At 42.4% G+C, this 23,446-nt stretch overlaps 1 protein-coding gene across 1 annotated transcript in view; it reads right to left on the bottom strand.

Annotated features, from left to right (window-relative positions):
- The window catches only part of LOC149871402 (mucin-5AC-like), a 63,389-nt gene that overhangs the window by 28,160 nt on the left and 11,783 nt on the right, over positions 1–23,446 (bottom strand). Inside the window, exons 8-29 of the mRNA XM_090034618.1 lie at positions 22,016–22,141; positions 21,414–21,531; positions 20,664–20,802; positions 19,613–19,723; positions 17,853–17,922; positions 17,002–17,139; positions 16,748–16,912; positions 16,018–16,112; positions 15,169–15,295; positions 14,093–14,345; positions 13,539–13,591; positions 12,977–13,077; positions 12,295–12,446; positions 11,771–11,909; positions 11,562–11,675; positions 10,392–10,571; positions 9,536–9,775; positions 4,116–4,272; positions 3,301–3,429; positions 2,009–2,153; positions 865–911; positions 574–765 (exon numbers count right to left, since the gene is read on the bottom strand). Of these exons, the coding sequence (XP_089890744.1) occupies positions 574–765; positions 865–911; positions 2,009–2,153; positions 3,301–3,429; positions 4,116–4,272; positions 9,536–9,775; positions 10,392–10,571; positions 11,562–11,675; positions 11,771–11,909; positions 12,295–12,446; positions 12,977–13,077; positions 13,539–13,591; positions 14,093–14,345; positions 15,169–15,295; positions 16,018–16,112; positions 16,748–16,912; positions 17,002–17,139; positions 17,853–17,922; positions 19,613–19,723; positions 20,664–20,802; positions 21,414–21,531; positions 22,016–22,141 (2,991 nt within the window). The remainder of the gene's footprint in view (positions 1–573; positions 766–864; positions 912–2,008; positions 2,154–3,300; positions 3,430–4,115; positions 4,273–9,535; positions 9,776–10,391; positions 10,572–11,561; positions 11,676–11,770; positions 11,910–12,294; positions 12,447–12,976; positions 13,078–13,538; positions 13,592–14,092; positions 14,346–15,168; positions 15,296–16,017; positions 16,113–16,747; positions 16,913–17,001; positions 17,140–17,852; positions 17,923–19,612; positions 19,724–20,663; positions 20,803–21,413; positions 21,532–22,015; positions 22,142–23,446) is intronic.

Genomic DNA, 23,446 nt, shown 5'->3' with positions numbered 1-23,446 from the left:
GATTCTGAAAGCTTTTATTATAAGGACTATGGAGGACTAGTATATGAGGTGTTTGGAGGAAATTTGGTTACAAAAAGTTGAGTAGTTGCAACAAGTGTCAGAGGACATTTTTAGATAACTTCAGCTTTCCCTCATAAGTAATATCTTAGCTTTGAGATGCTTTAATACGTTTATTTTACATTCATTATTTATTATTGCTTTCCACTAACATGTAGAGGGAGGAGTATTAAATATGGTGTCGAAGACTAGTAATCCCTGTGAACTAGCTCGAAAGCTGCTGTTTTCTCTGCTTGGGACAGGTAGGGTTGTCCAAGGCACAAAGAGGAAATGCTAAACTGCCTTTGGTTTGAGGAAATTCTCTGTAGTGGGGATTGTTTTTCATAGTTGCTGCAATACCTTGGCCCACTTTATTTAAGTGACCCTCACAAGAATGGAGCTACCAGATGAGGGTCTTATTTCCCTAGAAAGATTCAACATTTTACAGGGAAGTCACGTTCAGTTAGCTGCAGAAATCACAATGCTTCTCATACATGCACATTTTTTTCCATTAGTCTGATAAAAACACTGATATACCTGTAACACTAGTTATAGGTGTACTGAATTCAAATGGAGGTGTGGTTGTAGGAGTATTACATATATATATATGTCTGGTTATTGTTCCATTCACATCACAAACTGCACTCAAGCAGCCTCCAGTTCCATCTGTGGTGTTGTAAATGACCTCATTATACTCATATTTTTTCCCTTTATAAATGCAGTAACATGCTGTAAATCAGAAAAAGTAAAATGATGTGTCAGTGACATGTAAAGAGAAGGAGACATTTTCCATCTGTTTTTTTCAGGAATAAATCTTTATCACCTTACCTGTTTCCTTGTACACACAGTTTATTTTGCCTTCCTGTGTGCATTTACTGAAAGAAAGAACATACAGAAGAAAAGTGAGAGTGAATATGCATGAGAGATGGTGAAGTCATTTATTATTATGGCATTTTCATTGAATTCCTATAAGACACTAATCATAAACCAGAATAAGGTTATTCTGGGCATGTCTACACATGTGATTAATGCACACGAATAAACTCTGGAGCATATTGCTTCAGAGTTTATTTGTTCAGAGCATGTGGAGTCTGGCTAGAGCAGCCTGGGCTAGCAAGGGACTTGAGGGGTAGGCCTGTTAGCACAGGGATGCTCCAACCAGGCTCCACATGCTGGGGCCTGGCTGTCTGAGACATGTGGGTGCTGCAGCACAGGGGCTGCCTGCTGGCTAGATCCTTACTGAAGCACCCTTTGCCAACTGGGACAATGTCTATATGTATGCTGTGCGCACAGTAAAACTCTGCAGCAAGGTAGTACTTGTAGTTTACAAATACTGCCCTGCTGTAGAGTTTATTAGTTGAATGTGCCCTAATATGGGTGCATGTGTAGATGCCGAGATGTGTACTGTGCAGTTAGTCAACTGTGCAGTAAATGTCTCATGTAGATATGCCCTCTGAGTCATTATTCGATGAAAATTCAGACGTTGGATAGCTGGCAGTATTTGTAAACTACAAGTACTATCTTGCTGCAGAGTTTTATTGTGTGCAAGAGTGTACATGTAGACATTGCCCCAGCTGGCTGGGGCAAAAGATGCTTCACTAAGGGAAATAAAACCTGAATCCCTGGCAAACACCAAAGGAAGTCTTCAGGATGCCTGTGCAAATATGACCCCTTATTGTCAAACACAACCTTTCATATTGCTGGTGAGAAACTAAGTTCTACTGAAGTGATTTTCTGTTCTGTTGTATTTCAAGCACTTTCTATGTAAATCCTTTAGCTTAATGCTCAGAAAGGAGAAAAATGCAGATTTGGGGGTTTTAAATCAGAGATTTTGCCATTTTTATGAGATTTTGCAATTTTTAAACAGAGAAAACCAAGGTCTCTCATGTTCCCATAGGGGCAGGAGCACACAATTTTCAGAGTGCTTTGATTCTTTCCCTTCCACGTGGTCATCCTGGTTATTAAATCTTACCATAGCTGACAATTGTCCCGTAAGTAGTAGGTCTTTCCTGTTTCTACATAATTTCCTAGATCATCATAACATCCACAGGTATCAGTACAGTTCATCGTATGCTCATTAAAATATGGTTTGTCTGGTGAACAGGTTGGGTAGCAGCCTGCAACAAAAAAAGATGGCATGTATTCAGGAAGAACTTTTACACAGAAAATAGTTCCTTTTTGTCCTACTTTTACCTATATTTCTCTGGTATAAGGTGTTTCTAAATTTGAAGAACCTCTTCCAGCCAAACTTGCTTTGGCTTCCTCTTTTCCTAAGCTGTCCTTCATAATCGATAGAAACTGATAAATGCATGCCGACTTGTAGAGCAAAGAACTTACTGGGTGCATCTACATGTCCTTTAATGCATTTTAGGTAATGCACATCAAATCTAGTACTTTTATTGTGAGGTACTAGAAAAAAGTGCATTAGCCTATTTTAATGTGCATTACCTAAAGAGCGTGTTTTTTGTTACTTTAATATACATTAAAATAAGCTAATGAGCATTAAAGTGCAAGTGTAGATGTGCCCATTCATATCTCAGTGCTTTCATAGGTCTTTGAAAATATTTCTCTTTACTTATGTCTCAGGTGTTCCAAGCACCCTATGAACACTCAGGTTTTATCTTCACTGCATTGTTGGCTCAATGTATAACTTGAGCTTTGCTCTTGGCCTGATTTCCCGGCACACACAAAAATAGCTAGCTCAAGTTAAGTAATATTTAAAACATAGCTCCTGTCCGGTTGGAGGACTGACTGAGGCAGGATGTAGTGAAGTTGTAAGGCTGATGATAGTGTCATTAGTAACACAAGTGGGGATGAAGCAGCTCAAGTTAGAACAGACCGTCATCTGCTTTTCAGATCACCATGTTAATTCAAGCACAATACTAATTCCTCTGTACTGTCTATCAGACCTTTCTATATAGGTTGAGTGTTGTTTCGCTATGCGGTCATTCTTAGACAGGGTGTGCTAGCTCATGTAGAAAGAGCTGTGTGCGCTAACTGGAGTTAACTCCTGCACCCTCCCCCCCTGCCTGCTGCGGCGTCCACGCCCCGTACTGGTTGATTTGCCCTGGGCCTCACACACTGTCTCTGAGTAAGACCAAAATGTTACCTTTATTTATGCAGATGCAACACTGATGGAAAAAAAAATAGATCTTAGCGTTGCAACTGAAGAGAGAATTTGGTCCAACAATAACTGATCTGGAAAAATACTGTCACCAGTTATGTACTCTACAGTGAAAGGGATGGTGTTATGGTTCTTTTTACCTTCTAAGCCTGAGAACTGATTAAGGCATCTTCCAGTTGGATTCCTACAGGTCTTCATGCAGGGAGCCCCACAAGGCTTGTAGTGCCATTCACATTCCCCCTTTGGGTTGTAATAATCACAGAACATAGCTAAAGTAAACAGGAAAACAGACATGTTCAGAACAAAATGTTGTGTTGTTCATTTATTATTTAGACATTCCATTATACCACAGTTATGCTGCTTGACTAGTTGTGAAAATCACAAACTAAGAGCTGAATCTGCATAATCACCATAGAATCATAGGATTGAAAAGGACTTCCAGGTTCATGTAATCCAGTGGGGACCATCCTTTTTAGTAGGTATGCCACAAATTGGCCCCATACCTCCCCCACCAAGTGCCACTCTGATCCCCTTTCCTTGTCTGATCTGCTTCCTGATCTGCTTCCTTCCCTGTGGTTTCTGCCCAATCTGCTACTTTTCTTTCTGTTCCTTGCCCTATCTGCAGCTGTGCTTCCTGTTTCCTCCCTGATCTCTATGCCTCTTGTGCCACCTGTGCCACACGCTGGTAACCCTGATCTGATCTAGCCCCCTTCACAGATCGTGTCACCAGTCCAGTTCAACATGATATTTATACACCATGAGGTCATCAGGAAAGCCCCACAGGTACGTATACTCTGTAGAGAGGTATATTCTGTATCTGTAAGGAGGGCAGCATGTTCTTAGTGAATCTTGAGAACCAAATGCTGTCATACATTTAAAAACATTCTCAGTAGATTTGCCTTGAAATTGCAGAAATATTCATTCAGTCTCCGTTAAGTGAAGGGGTAGTACTTACGACAGATGGATGGTGTTCTCCAGGACACGCAGACTCCAAATTCACTGCATACTTGAGCATAGGCAGCTACTGCGGTACAGAAACATTCACAGTCTCCTCCACTGTCACAGGCACATGCATCAGTTACACATGAGTCATAATATTTTTTTGCGTCAACCTGTAAGAAACACCAATAGTTGGCATAAGCCCTCCTTTCTCAGGTTGCATCTTACTTTGCTAGAATGATTCTCCTTCAGATCTTGAAATACTAAAAAAAAGGCCCAAATCAGCAATTTCTTTATCTTTCTGTACTGTTATACAAAGCAGGCTGATGCTGCTTCCTCCACAAGGTGGCCAAAACAGGTGTGTCTAAATCACATATTTAAGAATTAATATCACTATATTGGCCACCTCAGAGACAACCGCCCAGACGGAGCCCATGGTTCCGGGCTCCACACAGACAGAGGCCCTGGCTCTTGGCTGCGGGGGCTGCCTGTCCCTTTTTCAGGCTCTGGGGCCTGGGAGCATGGCCACCTCCCCTTGCGGGGTCTGCTCCCTCCTGGGGTCTCTGGTGCGCCAGCTGGAGGAGCTCCAGGCCACAGTCCAGAGACTGCATGCCATCAGGGACAGTGAGCAGGAGATAGACTCCTACTGCCAGGCCCTTCTTCCCCGGGAGCCGCAGGGGAGAGCTCCGTCTCTCTCCATGACTAAGGAAGACTCTGGGACCTCCCGCTCTGCCCAGTCAGGGGCATGGACCAAGGTGGTCAAGGGCCCCAAGGCCCGCCACACCAAGGCCCCTCCCTCGCCAGAGCTTAGCAACAGGTTCGCACCTCTTGCAGCCCCAGCAGAGCCTGCTCAGTTGCCGGCTCCCACAGGCAACCCAGGCTCGACCGCAGCTACTGCCCCCGCTCTCCCCAAGACAAAGCGAAAGGTGTTTGTTGTGGAAGACTCCATCCTGTGGGGGACCGAGGGGGCAATCTGCTGCCCCGACCCCTTAGCCCGGGAAGTCTGCTGCTTTCCGGGGGCCCGCATCCGAGACATTGCAGAGAGGATCCCGCAGCTCCTCCGGCCCACAGACCACTACCCCATGCTCCTTATTCATGTGGGCACCAATGACACGGCTCGGAGCACCCCCAGCCAGGTCATGAGGCGCTACAGGGAGTTGGGAGTGGGGCTTAGGGGTCTGGGAGCTCAGGTGGTGTTTTTGTCCATCCTTCCAGTCTTGGGCTATGGGCTGAGGAGGGAGAGGAGGATCCACGCAGTGAACCAAAGACTGTGGCGCTGGTGTCATCGGGAAGGCTTTGGCTTCCATGACCACAGCCCGCTCTTTGGCGAGACAGGCAGCGAGCTGCTGGGAAGAGATGGCCTCCACCTCTTTCCCCTGGGGAGGAGGCTCTTCTCAGCCAGGCTGGCTGACCTGCTCCACTGGGCTTTAAACTAAGCCGCTGGGGGATGGGGGGACTACTGCCACTGCTGGCCTGCAGAGCGACCCTTGTAAAGCCAGCGGACCAAGGCACTTAAGAGAGCCCACCCCTGCCCCAGCCCTGGCACAATCTGTGGGCAAGGCAAGAGCCCCCAAGGGCACACTTGCCTGCCTGTACACTAATGCCAGGAGCCTGGGCAACAAGCAGCATGAGCTCGTCCTCCTGCTCAGTGCAAAGAAATATGATGTCATTGGGATAACAGAGACCTGGTGGGACTCCACCCATGATTGGACCACGGGTATAGAGGGCTATACCCTGTACAGGAGGGATCGTGTTGACAAAAGGGGCGGGGGTGTAGCTCTCTATGTCAAGGAAAGCTACATGTCCCTGCAAGCTGATGTTGGCGACCAGCATGGACAGCTAGAGACCCTCTGGGTAAAAATTCGTGGGGAATACAGCACAGGGGACACAATGGTGGGAGTCTACTACAGACCTCCCACTCAAAGTCCTGAGCTTGACCAGGAGTTCGCGTGGTAACTGACTGAGGCCGCTTGCTCCAGGACCTTGGTTGTCATGGGTGACTTCAATTACCCGGACATCTGGGAAGATCAATCAGCAAAATCCGAGCAGTCGCAAAGCTTTCTCTCGTGCATGGATGACCTCTACCTGACTCAAGAAGTCTATGGACCAACGAGAGGCAAAGCGCTGCTTGACCTGGTACTGGCTACAGGGGATGACCTAATCGGTGACCTAGTGATCGATGGGAAGCTGGGTGACAGCGACCATGAGCTGATCACCTTCACCATCCGCCGTAAAGCTGGCAAGTCAGTCAGCAACACAGAAGTCCTTGACTTCAGAAAAGCCGACTTTGACAAGCTCAAGAGGCTAGTCAGTCAGGCCCTCAGGGACCATGACCCCAGGGAGATGGGAGTTCAAGAAGAGTGGTTGCTTCTCAAGGAAGCGATCCTCAATGCACAAGCTAAATCTATCCCAACACGGAGGAAAGGCAGCAAGAAGGCACAGCAGCCCCCCTGGCTCTCCAGGGACCTAGCGGACCTCCTGTGGCTAAAAAGGAAAGCCTACAAAGGATGGAGGACGGGATTCACCTCCAAGGAGGATTACTCCGCACTGGTCTGGTCCTGCAGGGAGCAAACCAGGAAAGCCAAGGCTGCAACTGAACTCCAACTAGCTTCAGGCATCAAGGACAACAAAAAGTCCTTTTTCAGATATGTGGGGAGCTGGAGGAAAAGCAAGGGCAATGTTGGACCCCTGCTAAACCAGATGGGGCAACTGACAACTGACGCCCAGGAAAAAGCCAACCTATTAAATAGGTACTTTGCGTCAGTCTTTTATCAGTCACATGGGATGCCCATGCCTGCTATGGGACAGGGAAATCTGGGTGATGGGGATCCCCTACCCTCCATAAATGCTGACGGAACACCTTGAGAAGCTGGATACCTTCAAGTCAGCTGGCCCTGACAATCTGCACCCCAGGGTACTCAAGGAGCTGGCGAGCGTCATAGCCCAGCCCCTGGCATGGATCTTTGAAAACTCCTGGTGCTCTGGTGTAGTGCCCGAAGACTGGAAGAAGGCCAATGTGGTGCCGATCTTCAAAAAAGGGAGGAGAGTGGATCCGGCTAACTACAGGCCCATTAGCCTGACTTCTATCCTGGGGAAGATCCTAGAAAAGTTTATTAAGGAGGCCATCCTTGAGGGACTGGCCCAGGCTAACAGTCTAAGGGATAGCCAGCATGGGTTTGTTGCGGGTAGGTCTTGTTTGACCAATCTCATTTCCTTCTATGACCAGGTGACCTATCACCTGGACAAGGGAGAAGAGATTGATGTCATATATCTTGACTTCAAAAAAGCTTTTGATCTGGTATCCCATGATCACCTCTTGGCCAAACTGGCCAGTTGTGGCCTTGGCTCCACCACGATCCACTGGCTGGGAAATTGGCTCCGTAGTCGGACCCAGAGGGTTGTAATTGATGGCAGTCATTCATTGTGGTGCCCTGTGACCAGTGGTGTCCCTCAAGGCTCTGTCCTGGGACCCATACTGTTCAACATCTTCATTAACGATGTGGACATTGGAGTCAGGAGTGGACTGGCCAAGTTCGCCGATGACACCAAACTTTGGGGCAAAGCATCCACGCCAGAGGACAGGCGGGTGATCCAGGCTGACCTGGACAAGCTCAGCAAATGGGCAGATGAGAACCTCATGGTGTTTAACACCGAAAAATGCAAGGTTCTCCACCTTGGGAGGAAAAACCTGCAGCACCCTTATAGGCTCGGCAGTGCTACGTTGGTTAGCACTACAGAAGAAAGAGACTTGGGGGTCATCATTGACCACAAGATGAACATGAGCCTGCAATGCGATGCTGTGGCTAGTAAAGCGACCAAAACGCTGGCTTCCATCCATAGATGCTTCTCGAGCAAATCCCGGGACGTCATTCTCCCCTTGTACTCGGCCTTGGTGAGGCCACAGCTGGAGTACTGCGTCCAGTTTTGGGCTCCACAATTCAAAAAGGATGTGGAGAAGCTTGAGAGAGTCCAGAGGAGAGCCACGTGCATGATCAGAGGGCAGGAAAACAGATCTTACAATGACAGGCTGAGAGCCATGGGACTCTTTAGCCTGGAAAAGCGTAGGCTCAGGAGTGATCTGATGGCCACCTATAAATTTATCAAGGGTGACCACCAGGATCTGGGGGAACGTTTGTTCACCAGAGTGCCCCAAGGGATGATGAGGTCGAATGGTCACAAACTCCTGCAAGACCGTTTCAGGCTGGACATAAGGAAGAATTTCTTTACTGTCCGAGCCCCCAAGGTCTGGAACAGTCTGCCAGCGGAGGTGGTTCAAGCACCTACATTGAACACCTTCAAGAGTAAATTGGATGCTTATCTTGCTGGGATCCTATGACCCCAGCTGACTTCCTGCCCTTTGGGCAGGGGGCTGGACTCGATGATCTCCCGAGGTCCCTTCCAGCCCTAATGTCTATGAAATCTATGAAATCTATGATTTGGAACATTTAGTTAGGTAACTATGTTTGAAAATCAAGGTTTGTTTTTATGGAAAGCATTAGCATATCACAAAGAGCAAGTTTTACCATACATTGTTTTCTGTGTGATTTAGTAATGGCTGTTGATGTCCTCAGTGACAGTTCCCCCTTACCACTCCAATATACTAATAATTAACCCAGGGAGAGAGTATTCGGTACATGGCATTTCAGGAAAATAGCAAACATCATATTCTAAAAAGCAACTGGATACCGGTTTATTTTGAGACTATTTTTCTTGTACATTGGAAAAACATGGATGCTTCCTGTCAGAGGAACTGTCTATTCTATTGTTTAGAAATCATCCACTGGAGCAAAATAAACCAGCCTGAGGTTTACCTGTGACAAGTCAAAGTGAAGCATACCAGCTGTGGAGTTGTGTCAGTGTATGAGGGGTTCTTTTCAATAGTATAGTTCTACTGGAATAGGGAGAAAATGAAATATCTGAATAGTCCACCTGGAATAGGTTCAGACTTGTCTTTTAATGGATGGAATTCCACAACAGCCAAAGGTATCTAGTACCAATGACCCTTGGTTATGAATGTCTAGATTAGTTCTAACCCCCCTAACTTTGAGACATTGATCTATATCCATAGATTAATAGATGCTAGGGTCAGAAGGGACCTCAACAGATCATCGAGTCTGACCCCCTGCCTAGGCAGGAAAGAGTCCTGGGGTCAGATGACCCCAGCCAGATGCCTATCCAGCCTTCTCTTAAAGACCCCCAAGGTAGGGGAGAGCATCACGTCCCTTGGAAGCCCATTCAAGATTCTGGCCACCCTTACCAGTCCAGTATGCCTGTTCTGAGCCATACTTAGGACATACGTACTAGTTTAAGAGTAGGCTACCCACATAGTTAACTGAATGGAGAGGATAATAATGTAGTGTCAAGGACACAGGCACAGGAATAATATCAACATATAGCCTTAATTCAGAAGAATTCTGCTTCAAGGTATTGTTGTACCTGAGGATGACAGGCAGAAAAGACATCACTGTTGATGATGCTGCACTGCTTCTCTGCCCAGGATTTTCTGTAAGGGTTAGTAGAGCATGGATTCTTTACGCATTTGGCATCAGGACAAGAAGAAGATATTTTCCAGCTGTTTCCAAACTCCAGCACATTTCCTACTACAGACTGACTCCTGGTGGTGAAGTCATTGATGTCATTGTCATCATAGTTTCCACATAGGCCACAGACTTGACCCTGAACAAAGAAGAAAATAAAATAATGAGGGAGCACAGAAAGTTTCATCATTTAGCATGCTAGCAGTTTTAGCTATATACTCATATTAAATTCAAACATCAGAAAAAGCGTGTTTCATTTGCTGTGTCACTGATGAGTTATGACATTATCATAGAAGTGAGAAATCCTCTGTTATTGTCTCTTTTGCTTATGTCTTGTTTTGTACAGATATTCAATATACATACATAGATAAGAACCTTGCTAAGCTGTCATGAAATAATTATCAATAGGGGCATATAATCTGCTGCTTGTTCTTTCCTGGGATGTGACTTTTGACAATAATAAATATTAACTGTATTTTGCTTGCAACTCCATGTTCCCATTTCCAGTGTTGTTTCATAGCCTTTCTGTAGATCATGAGCTACAAGAGTAAGCACTACTACAATGAGGTACACTGTCTTCAACACCTGGTTTTGAGACAGTCTTGAAAATACACAATGGTATGTTACAAGAGACTTTCATTTATGTTCTCAGCTTCATTTCTTTCCACACAATTTCCTCATTTGTGAAATATGATAATTGAACCTTTTTATCAGCATGACAGTTGGCAGCAGTCTCATGGCTTTGAGATCCTCACCTTGAAATCAGGACTGAGCTTGATGAAGATGCTGGTTTTCTTATCCCACATAAGGTGCAGTCCATTGACGGTCTCAATCACTAAGTACATTCCCATGTAGTGGACTTTGTATGGCACTTCCTGTCCATCACCCCTCTTTACTGCCTGGAAGTGCTCCTCATTGAGTATCAGTTCATAATTCTAACACAGGGAGAAAAATCAAAGAAATTATGATTAAAAATAATCTTAGCAGAAGAAGCACTTGCCCACCACAAATGAATGGAAATGGTTTTACTACACATTTATCTTTAATATCTACTTGCTCTTTAACCAACTAAAATGAAAATGAGCCAATATTTCTTTTTAAAACTAATGAAGTAAATCTGATCTAATTAATAATTCAATCTAAATCTATCTCTGAATTGAGATCTAATGGTTAATGTCAAAGAAGCAAGCAGCAGTTTTTTTTAAATGTATTTTAAATGGTTGAAGTCAATCCAAGCAGGTAGTAGCATCTGTGATTATAGGGGCACTATCATATGGGATATAAACATGTTTTAAAGCACAATAGGCCATATTCCCCACTAATATAATTTTCCTGGAGAGCTGAAGTACTCTCAAGTAGTTTCAAGTACAGTAAAAGTTCCATTAACTGGCATGCTTATAAGGTAAAGTGAAACTGGAAGTGCCCACCGTGGCACTTCTGGTTTTGCCAAGCCCCCACGGCCCGGGGCAAAGCAGCCTGCGCTGCTGAGCCCCCACGGCCTGGGGGCATAACAGGCTGTGCAGGGCCTGCCTCCTTGTCCTGCGGGGCCTGCAGGGCCCATGGGAGGGCTGGTGATGCCTTTGGAGGGGCAGTGACACCCCAGATGTGGTGGGAGACGCGGCAGCCTGAACAGGCAGGGATGCCGGCATATTTTCTTATCTGGCATCCCGCTTTCCCAGGGATGCTGGATAACAGAGCTTTTATTTTACTACAAAGGAGAGCTTTGGGGAAAAAATAAGATTGGAAGTTCTACCAACTATTTTGTTTTGGTTTTGGTTTAAGGTACACTTTACGAATCTTTTTGCTTTGGGAAAAATAATTCTGAATTTGGGGCATTGCAGTAAATGTTCTCGCTTCTTTTGAACCTCAAAATAGAAACACAATAAAACTATTCTTAGTAAATATGCACTATAAACTCTACTGACCCCTAGGAAGACTTTTATAGACTTTGAACAGGTGGTTCCAGTGGTGCCGCAAGGAATGTTCTCGGTGATCACTCGGAAAGTTCCATTGGTTGTGCCAATGTTGCCGCAGTGGTCCTGCGGAGGGAAAGGGAGTTTAAAAGACAGATTATTACCATAGATAGAATAAAGCTTACTTTTTGAGTATTCATACTGAAAAAGAAGCTCAGTACCTGGACCAGTGTGTATTCACAATTTCCATTGAAGCTAAACCGTTTGTCATCAAAGGTGATGTAATGCCCATCTCCATAAACAGCACAGGTACCCAGGCATTGGTGCTTGGTGCAGCTCCACATCCTATTCTTACATTCACTAAGAAGGAAGAGAGATCATTTTAATTCAAAAAAAAAAAAAAAATGACACACTTGTTAGTCCAGCTGAACTCTGATACTTAGGTATTTCATTCATATGCATCAGTCCCAGTTAAAGCTGAGCTCAGGTTGGAATGCCTCCATGTACACAAGGTCTATTCCACAAGCCTGAATATAGCAATATGGATAATACTGCTTGAACACCTCAAACCCAAATATTTCCTGAGTGCTATTCTTTGTTTTGGACATCTGCCTTCAAACAGAAGAAAACCTATTTGTCATGACTGCACAAACAAAGTCCCATCTCATGGCTCTACTAACTGGATAGGGATCTTTGGATAGGCAAGTGATGGGATCATGAACAGTGCTGTTCCATGAATACATACCAGGTATTACAGCCCACTTTGATCTTTTCTCCTGGCTTGTACGTAACTTCATTGTGAACACACGGGCATTCTTCCTGAGTAACGCAGCCACCTTTCCCATCTGACACCAGCCCAGAAGGGCACATGCAGCCTGATACACATTGTGTGTTGTACTGTGAAAGCCAAGAGAAAAATATAATTTCAGAATGAACCCAGTGGAGTAGGGGGAAAGACTAAGTTTTCCTAACATGTCTCTGTATTAGGTTTGCTTTAATCTGACTTAAATCAGAAATCTTGACTTGTTAGACAAAGATTTAGTGAATGACCAAACCTGTTAAAAGTAAGCATTTCATATGCCCAGTCTAAATAGGTGTCCTGTGGTTTGCGAAAGCATAAAGAGTACTCTACATAAGATACTAGCCCATATTAGGTGAGGGAACCTTGGAATTTGCATTGGGTGTTATTGGATGATCTATATGTGAGTAGATGAAAAGTCCAAAAAATAATTTTTGCTGTGTTCTTATTTTGATGTATTACATTAGAATCCAATTTATGTAATGTAATACTATCTTGCTAAACAGCAGATTTTCAGTATGGGCAATTCAGAACCAAATTAATGAACAATGAATTATTGTAGTGTAAAAGAGTTTGAACAAAAAATAGTTGTCTACAAACCCATCTTTTCCAGGCTTTCCATACTTACGCAGTGCATATCAAGAGTCTGACAGCTTTTCTGACACACAGCCCCAGTGGTTCCTGCAGTGATGTTTTTGCAGTCAAAATAGACCATGGGAGAAATGCAGACTAGGGGAGAGAGTGACATGAGATATGATATATGGCACAGAGTTTGCAGAGCAGTACAAGTGGGGGGCACATCTGAGTTAGAAGTGCTCCAGGTCTGAACATTTCATTTGGCTAGTAAGTGAAAAGGGTCTCAGTGTACTTTTTAAATGATCTATACCTAGTGTAATAAAAAGGAATGCAGTTGCTTTTGTGCAATTAATACCCATTTCTAAGAAGTAATATGATGCTATGACTCTTGATGATCATTATTGTATTATTCTTGTGTTTATTTTTTTGTCTTGTTTTACTGAATGGATTGTATAGAGTGATATTTCATTTAAAAAATAATATATATATATATATATATATATATATAAGCAAATGTTTCCAGACCACTGACTTTCCTGGGGATTTCAGAGTTGGTTTTTCAAAGCAAGAAGGGTATGACTGAGAGCAAAGGAAAGCTAAAGAAGAGATTTTACCTGGCTCTGCGGTTTTGGTTCCAATGCAGTTCAACACTCCTTTTACACAAGTGCTGTGAGAAAGGGGAGAGAATTATTATTTTTAATTGTGTATATTGAGGCTGATTTTTTTCTTGCTGTGTTTCAGAACTTTCCAAGAGACCATGAAATTCTAAAGCACCACCATGTAGTCAGAAAAGAGTTTATTTTCCACCCAGCTGCTGCTGGATTTCCATATAATTTTGACAATAGATATATAGGAAAAAATATAATGGGACAAGGTCTCTCTATGAGTTTGTTGCTTACTGTAGCCTTTAACCTTTCCCTTTTGGCACATTTATCTATGTTATGGTTGGAAATGACTCAGTACAAGAGAACTCTCTTCTACATGCAATTATTCTAATAAATCTTGAAAAATACACCATCCTTGAAGACTAACAGGGATTCATTGAAGAACATCGTACTGAAATTCAGGCAGGTCTGAGTACAGCCAATTTAAATGAGGCATAGTCTGTTATTAAGAAATTTTATATGAAATACCAGTAGTTTTAGTGTTTTACAAGAAAATCTCTTACCATACATGACCATCTTCATGAATCACTTCCCCAGAGGGCACAAGAGATCCTTTGTAGTAACAGGGACATCTGCTAGCAGGCACACATTTGCCACTTTCATCCATGTAAGTGCCATTTACACAAGTACAGCCATCAACTGGAACAAACTTTATGTTGCATGTGACATCGGGCTCACTTAGAGACTGGCAAGTGGGTTGACAGGAACTGATGACATAGCTGTAACTCAGGGATTTGGGACACATTGTGTATTTGGCTTAAGAGAGAAAAACAAAATGAATTAATAGATTTATTCATTTGGAGTGACATTGTGTGATGATGGAGAGGAAGGAAGAATATGCTGTATAAATAATGGGGGAACAAGGATACTATATAATTTTGTTCTGTGTTGTTTTTTTTTCCATGCAAAATGCCAGAATGCTTTAAGAGCTAAATAATGCATAGTTAGCTACAAAAAAGAGGGAGTAGATGGGGAATAAATGAAATGATATATGCAAATGAGTGAGATGACATGCATTCAAATGCGATGTAGAAAGAGGAACAACACAGAAGGCTGGTAGTTAATACCTGGTATTTCTAAATGTCCACTGTGAGGTGTGAAGCTTCCTGAAAAAAGGAGGTATTTCTGTTGTTATGGGCTATAGGATAAGTGAAAACTGGTCTTTGGCTTTAAGCCACCCGTTGCTTAAATGTTTTCTATTTTTAAGTGTTCTGTTTAGAATAACTATTTTTATAATCTGCCATATTTATCCCCATGGCAACTAGCAACAAGTGAAACCAGTTAGCTTCAAAGGCTCTGGAGAGAGCGGCAGAGCCACATCATCAACAGTTGTCTCCCTCCTAATTGTAGTTGTGCTTTCCTTCTCTTTATATTCCCTGTCAAAAGATTTAGAAACTGGAGGGGAATTTCCCCTCGAGAGTCTTAAGAAATATTAGGGAAATATTGCTAGGCTTTCACTTCTTAAAACCTTTTCTTCAAAATTTACTGGGAGATTCTTGGATTGCATTGAAATTGCTATAAAATAATCTTTGGTTAACCTTTTGGAACAGGAAGTCAAGCAAAGGGTTTTAGCACTTACAACAGATGTTAGTCCTCCATCCACTCAACAGGACTCCTTTGGCTGCACAAGCTCGCACGTAGGCAGAGAGGGAGGCACACATACAGTCCTCACTTTTTTCACAGTTACAAGTGTCAAACATGCAATTCTAGGAGTGCAGGAAGAAAATCTCATGAATAATACAATCTTCTGCCCAAAGAAATTTTATGTCTACCTTTTGTTTTTATTTATTAGCTTCTTCTTGAGGTATATTCAGTTTTGAGCCATTTCTACTAACCTTTATTTTAACCTACCACCTGTTAAAATTTTTGTTCAGAGAGAATCAATAGAGATGGAGCTGCTTCCAATGAAAGAGGTAAACTAAGGGCCAAAGAGTTTGCTATATGCTTAACAATATCTCATACCCATCTGAATATAAAAATTATTACAGTGATTTTAGTTTAGCAACCAAAACTCTATCTAGAATAAGGACATGATATGATCATATAAAATCCCTTATGTTTATATTTATAGTTGTTTTATTCGATTTCAGGCAAATAGCAATATTTGTTTAAGAAAGTATTTGAGGGCAATTCCAGAAAATGGAACCAGGACCACAGACTGAAATAGGCAACATATATATAAGCAGAAAAGTGCCCAGGCTGTAAGAGGTGATATACTATAAATGTTAAAATATAGTTTCATGTCACCTCACAAACTGACCTACTAACATTGCTGAACCATCATGGATACAATAACTATGCCATTCCAGATTAAAATATAGGTAAAGCATAACATAGAAGATGTATCTGTGATATTTCTTTCTTGATAGCTGGCTTTAAGGATATGAGTCCCACTGGTTTTAAAGAAAAAAAAAACCTAGCAAAGTACCGTGTGGTAAGAAGTGGGGTTCACAGTAGCGTGGCAAGCAGCAAAAGGTCCTGTACTGTTGGTCAGCATTCCACACCAGTGCAGAGCATACTTTTCTGTGAATAGAGGAAATGACATGAATTCATACTCACACTTTTTGTATTGCATTAGATGTGGAAAGCTTTTGTTCACCTGCCTTTCAGTGAATCATATGCTTTCATAAAACCATTCAGAAATGATGGTTTGGTGACTGCCACTTTTGTTTTGTTACATTTCATAGTTTCATAATTATTAGGAGCTGGAAGGGACCTTACAGATCATCAGGTCCAGCCCCCCTGCACTTGGGCATGAAAGACTTCTGGGATCTGTGAAAAACAGATCCTTGCCCTGGAATGAATGGAGGATGAACCAATGCCCCACAAACATTTGACTGCTGCACACCTATTCTGCTCTGAATCATCAGCTTGTATGCCATCTCTGAACCTGTAAAGATAGCAGTTTCCTGTTCTTGGACTGTTTCCTTGATTCTCACAGTTGTTTTATTGCTTAACGTCTTAATAACTTCTTTTATAAAATTTTTTTCTAGTTTCAAAAGTACATTTTACCAAGTTTGGACACTTTAATGCTGTTGATTTTTGCTCTTATGTCAAGTGCTTTTTGTCAACAACATTAGAACCACCCCCCAAGACAAATAATTTCAAATTGTTTGTACAATATGTCTTATGACAAAAAAAATCTGTGATGCACATACCATTCTCTACACTGAGGGAGCAAGGGTTTTCAAAGCTATTTTTGATGTCAGTGCAAAAAGGCTTTGTTTTCCAGGTATTAGCAAATGCAGCTGCTGTTCCTTCAACTATGCCACTCATTATTTTGAAGTCATCAAGCTGGGCATTGTTGAAGTTTCCGCAGAGACCTGTTGAAAATACATTATGAACTTAAAACTTTTACACAAGTCTGAAGAGGATTTGGACAGGTTAGTATTTTTATGTTAAATTAACTTACCGCAGGTCTGTCCTTTCAAAGATGGATCCAGTTGCACAAACACTTGCATGAAGGGCATGACTTGGATCCCCATCTGGATACCAAAATTTGTGTGCACGATAACAAAGAAGGATGAAGGTCTAAAGATGGTCACATCAGCTAAAGACAAGAAAAGCAGAACAATTCATTTCCAGATGAGACCAAATGCTATAAAACATTGCTTGATTGGTATGGCTTCTCTTCTTGGGCTTCTTGCTGCAACTGTAGTGAATCTCAGTGAGGACATATACATGAGAAGTTTACTGTGGAGTTGCTTAATTCGCTTCATAGTAAATGTCTTGGCATCTACACAAGGGGTGCTATTAGGATGGAGTAAACTAATTAACTCTGCTGTAGGTTAGTACTTATAAACACAAGTATTATCCTTTGGTGGAATTATTTACTCCACAACACATGTGTAGACACTTGGCTGGAACACAACAGTGCTTTAGTGCAGGTGCTGCCTTCTGGCTAGCCCTGCACTGAAGCACCCTCATTCCCCAGCCAGTGGCCACCCCTGGAGACCACTGTGCTACAAGGACAACAAGCAGGGTCTGGATAGTATAAAAATCTTACTGAATATCATTATGAGGACAGACAGCAAAAACAAATCAACATTGCAATAATGTGGACAGCAGACTGTAATGTCTCATAAATCTTTCTGTAAACTACCACCAGATGGGGCAAGAGGCATCACAGTGACAAATTACTACATGAACATGATAGGGTTTGGAAGTACATGCTACATGACATGCTAGTGACCCACAACATTCTGCTCTTCTGTAGCTTGAAATAATAGAGTGCCACCCACTGACCCTAAACGAGAAACATACCTGTTGAGATGGGCAACTGAGTATAGAAACTGTTTAAAAACACACCACCATCAGGCTTAATCTTAATGATCTGGCAAGGAAGAGAAATAAAGAAGTGTAGAGGAACAATGTGTCACTTAATAATATTACAGGATGATATCCCAGTACATCCTCATGTGTTTCATGGACAGAGGTTATTTCTCCAACTCTCCCCCTTTCATTATCTTGTACATTCTCTACCATAAAATAAATTGTTTTGGAGTCATTCTCATTTCTTTATAGAGCTCTACCATAGGCCAGGCCATCAGGACTTCCACAGACATCAGGGTTCCTTGCATAGGCGACAGTTAGGGGGGTGTGGAGGGGCATGTAGCCACCCTCACAGGGCTGTCCCTTTGCCGACACCACCGATGGCTTCTGTGGGTGCTCACTAGCACCACCCCTGCTGCCAATGCCAGCTTCTGCGGGTGCTTGCCCACCCCGTCCCTGCTGCCACCACTGCCGCTGGCTTCTGTGGGTGCCCCCCCAGTCACCCATGGTTCCTTGTTGGGCCTTATTTTATTTGGATTCAGATTCAGCCTGAATTGGGGACAGCAATTTGATTAGTTGATTCGGATCAGTGTCCCCAATTCAATTCGGCTAAATCCACATCTGAAGATTCGTTGCTGCTTCGGTGAATCAGCGATTCAGCCATAGACACAGCTTTACATTTTTTTTCAACGTACCTCAGGGTACCAGGCACAGCTCGTGAACGCTGCAATGCTGGGGTAGATAGAGAGTCCCATAGGAGCATGGGGGGGGAGGGCCTGGGTGCCCCTCCAGACTCAGGAGGCACCAGTTGCCAAGTCAGGGAGGCATGGGGGCTCTCCCCCCCGCGCACTCCCTGGCAGACCCAGAAGTGGACTGGAAGTGCTTCTGGTTCACTTCTGGGTCTGCTGCCGAGCACGGTGGGGAGTCCCCCACGCTCCTGTAGGACGCTCCATCCAGCCAATCAGTGTAGCATTCATAAGCTATGCCTGGTACCTTGAGGTATGCAGAAAAAACATTTAAAGCTGTGTCTCTGGCCAAATTGCCAAATCTTTCTGAATCTCTCCAAATCGATTTGGAGGCTTCTGATTTGATTTGGAGAGATTGAAGGATCTCCTGATTTGATTCAGATCTGGACATTTGGCCACCAAATTGGGCTGAATCTCTGCCAAATTGAACCAGGGACTGAAGCTTTGCACAGCCCTAATGGTCAATACAGTTATGGGTTTTGTGAGAAGTCAAGAAATTCATGGATTATTCATTCCTTAGCAAAGGAAAGAAACTTTCTTTTGCTTTTTGAATCAAGTATTTTGAACTTACAAAACCTGAATGTACTATTTACCTCATTATTATGACAGATAGATTTATTTAATTTCATTTACAAAACTAAGATAAATTTGACAGGAATAGAAACCCTAGAGAAGTAGGAGCTAAACTTTTTGGCAGACATGCTACAGATTAAGCCCCACATCCTCCCCAGCTACCACATTTATTCCCTTTGTCTGCCTGATCTACTGCTCTTCTTTCTGCTTCCTTGCTCTATCTGCCACTGTGCAGACTACCCTCTATCTCATCTGCTGTGTGCCACAAGCAGAGGCTGCCTGTGCCATTTGTGGCATGCATGCTGTAGTTTGGCCATCCCTGCCCTAGAGAAATAAATGACCCACTCATTCTGCCCTGACTTTCTTATGCCCCATATTTGTATACAGTAATCTAATCCAGCAGCATGTTCAGCTCTCGAATGGGACACTTACTGTTTGCCCTTTGTTAGTTATGAGGGCTATCATCTTTAAGCATGTCTCGGTATCTGTCAGGCCGCATTTGCGAAGTTCCCCCAAAATGGTGAAGGTGTCATTTTCACAGTCCTGAAAAAAAAATTCCAGCAACATTAAAGACTGACCACAGGAGATTCTTTCATTAATTAGACCTCTGATAATATTTGGTAGAGGTTGGTTCAAACTCTCCCAAGTTTAGGACTTCTTGGATCTGTAATGTTGTTTAGCTCACTGTGGAGATGGATTAGTCATGGGTTCTGGATCTGGCTTTAGATCTACTTTGATGGTGTTCAGACTCAGAGTTTTAATTCAAGTTCATTTTTCAAAATTGCTTCCACTCAGTTCTATATCTGACTTTTCTCAACCTGACCTGATTTAAAAGCTAGACAATTATGAAAAAAAATGTTAAAATGAAATAGGTTGATTCAAATAATGTTTAGTTTCAGTATCTTTATGCTTATTTAAAAAGAATTATTAAAAATATCTGAACTTGAAAGTTTCATTTCATGAATTTCTTTTCTTCTTTTAAATTTACTCATTTTAAATATATATATATTGTTCTGTGTCAGCCCACTTCCCTCCACACTTTTTCAGAACTGTCAGCTAGCCACAAAATCAGTAATTCCATAGCCCTGACTGATAGTATCAAATATTATAACATGGAAAAAATGATGCAACCCTACAAAAGGGTATGAATTGTATCACTGTTATGAAGATAAACCGAACACAGCCTTTAAAAAGTCATAATTTGTTAATGTTTGCATCATTATGGAATCGGAAATACCTCAGTATTTGTTCTGGACATCAGTACTTACAGCATCACAGATAATAGATTGATTTTGCATGAAGTGCAATATATGCTATCTCAGTACAGTGCTCTTCTGCTTCTGTTGGAAATCTTGCAGTGTTCTCTTCTACATTATATCAAATGCAGTGAGCTTCTCCAATCTGCATACTCACAGCCCTTCTAGTCCTACCTCAATAAAACTGTATTAGATTTTGTGACCAAGGATTACTTGGTGGTGCTTACCCTAGAGAGAACATAAGTACAGTCCCCATGGACATTGTAATGCTTTTCATCATATGTGGAGATGTGTGAGCCTCCTACTACTGAACAAGTTCCAGGGCATGGAATGTCTTCACAGCTCCATTTGCCTCCAGTGCAGGTGCTAGAAGAGAAGGGGAGAAGTTAATCAACATCAGTGATACTAGCCTTGAAGAAAGGCATTTATAAACTATTTACACAGTGTTGGTTTGCTATATTTTTTTATGATTTCTTCAGAGGAAAAAAAAATGTGCAAATGTGTGTGAATGACCCCTTTTCTTATCTTAGTGTTATGTCTGTGTTGTGTCAGGGTTGATGGTAATCTGATGTAGAATTTAGATCATAGATTGTAGAGGATGGTTTCGATAGGGATGATCATGCCTCAAGCAGGGGATTAAACTGGATGACCTCTGGAGGTCTCTTCTAGCCCTACTTCTCTATGATTCTGTGAAAATCCAAATACTTCAAAGAAGTAAGCAAAGCGAGATCATTTCAAGTTAGCAGTAAGAAATCTATATATTACAATTCCTTATCCCCAACAACTTGAAATGGTATGCAAAAACATGTTAAATAATAGTGCTAAAAAAAGAGAGGGAAATTCTGTTTCTAAGCTCACACAGGAACTGCAGTAATATCAGTAATATGCACTTCAGGGTTGCTGCTGAGGCTTTCATAACTAATAAACAATGAAACTAGTTCACTCCATAGGAAAGAGCAGAAAACGAAACAAGTTACCAGGTGTGACATGCGCCTGAATAAGACGTCCCTGGAGCGTAAGTGTTACCATTGTAGGTACAGGAGCACTGCTGAAGGGGAATGCAGCCAGAAGTGGTAATGTCATCAAACACAGTTCCTAATGAATAAAAAAATCAATACATCAAAAAAGGTAATTTACACATACAGATTTTTTTTTTGGCCTTAAATAGAGTGCCACAAATAGTTTTGGAACTAGTTCATTGGCAGCTGTAAATAGGCATAGCTTTGTTGAAGTCAGTAAAGCATGCTAAATTGCATCATGTAAGGATTTGGTCCTGTAAAGTTTAAATTTCCACTTGTCTTACAAGTCCTGTAGGGCAAATAAATGGAATAGTGCTGAGTAGCTGTATAAAAGACACCCCTTTGCCGTAGAACAGTCATGATGTTAGACTGGGAGACTTTCTGAAATTCATTGTTCTAATTCTTCTTTACCACTTTCCAGATGTTGCACATTTATAGGAAATTAACTGTGAAAAGTACCTTTGGGGGAGCTCTAAGGTATGGAAGTGCAGCTAAATGTCTACATGCAAATAGCTGCTGGTCTTTTTTGAGATGAGAAGTGGGAGACGATGAAAACTTGCCTGGAGGGCAGAAGCAGCCATCTATACAGTGCTCCTCACAGAGTGTAGACGTTTCAGGGTTACTGCAGGTGTCTATGCAGGGGGAACCACATTCCTGGTAGTGCATATTGAAAATACACGTCTTGGCTGAAATTTTAAAGAAAGATAGATTTCTTAATTCAAATGTAATTACCATTTGCTACATCTTAAAATGTGTATTCATTCCAACCTTCTTTCTAGAAAGGAGGCTACACTAGACCTCAGATCCAAACATCCCTCTAGCTTTGGAAGTTTGATAATCCCAGGTGATATTGTATGGGTTCAAACTGCAGTTCTATCATATAATGCTGAGTTTGTAACTTGAAGCTTGGATTTTTGCCGATACATTAGAAACTGCTTCATAGATCTATGAGATATATACACTGGCCTGCTTGGTTTGCAGTGGCCTCTTTGCAGGAACCCCTTCATTGCTTGTGAAATATGAAAAACATAGGCCCCTAGTAAATGCACATATTTGAATCATGTGGATTTCACTGAAATCTAGTTATCCCCTGGGAATATAACTATGAATCAACATTGATAAATATTGGTCTCCCCACTTCAATGCAGGAGATACTGGTTGCCTCCGTAGTCTGTACAACTGTTTAATTCAGAGTATGTCTACACAAAGGCACTCAGGAAAATGAATGTAGATTGTTTTATACAGTGGATTAGTTAAACCCACATGACATTGCTGTGTAGACACTCTCAGGCAGCATTAAGGTGCCTTAATTTAATTTCCCATTGAAATAAGCTAGATTGAACTAAGAACACTTTATTTTAGAATGATTGTATCCACACAGGGGTGTGTTGATGACTCCATTAAATGTACACTGTTCATTAATTCAGGTGAACTTTCCTGGCTGTCTGCATGTAGCTACAACTACTGACGTTCTGTGAAAAGCATTACCATACTGAATAACCTTTAATTCCTGTGTGTTCACGTGATGGTGCCTGTAAACCCCACATAGGAAGCCAAAGGAACACTGGGGGAACTAGGGCCAGAGTTTCATGGCTACCCAATCAGGAGGCAGAGGCAGGCCACAGAAGGGTAAAAAGGGAGACCTGGGCAGTGTGCAGAAAACTTTGGGGCTCAAGAGATCTGTGGTTGAGAAAAAGCTTTGGGACTATGAAGGACTTCTGTATATCCTGGCTAGCCCCTGTGATACAGGAAAGAAAGCTTACTTGGGAGATAGGAATGAGGGCTAAAGAGTTAAAGGGGTGAAGATACGAAGTAGCCAGTTGAGGTCGAGAGGAGAAGTTGACAAGAGTGAGATTTGTTGGAGGACTTAAATTTGGGGCCCTAGGCTAGACGTGGAGTAGGAGTGGGAAGGCATAAGTCCCCCAGCGTCAAGATTCCTTGTACTTTCCAACATGACTTGGGGGTTTACGATAGCTATCTTTCTGAATTTA

Source organism: Crocodylus siamensis, chromosome 2, assembly GCF_052110815.1.
Source record: "Crocodylus siamensis isolate JL-2025a chromosome 2, ASM5211081v1, whole genome shotgun sequence".
Lineage (NCBI taxonomy): Eukaryota > Metazoa > Chordata > Crocodylia > Crocodylidae > Crocodylus > Crocodylus siamensis.
The sequence above is the reverse complement of the archived record's forward strand: the minus strand, read 5'-3'. Positions and strand labels throughout refer to the sequence as shown.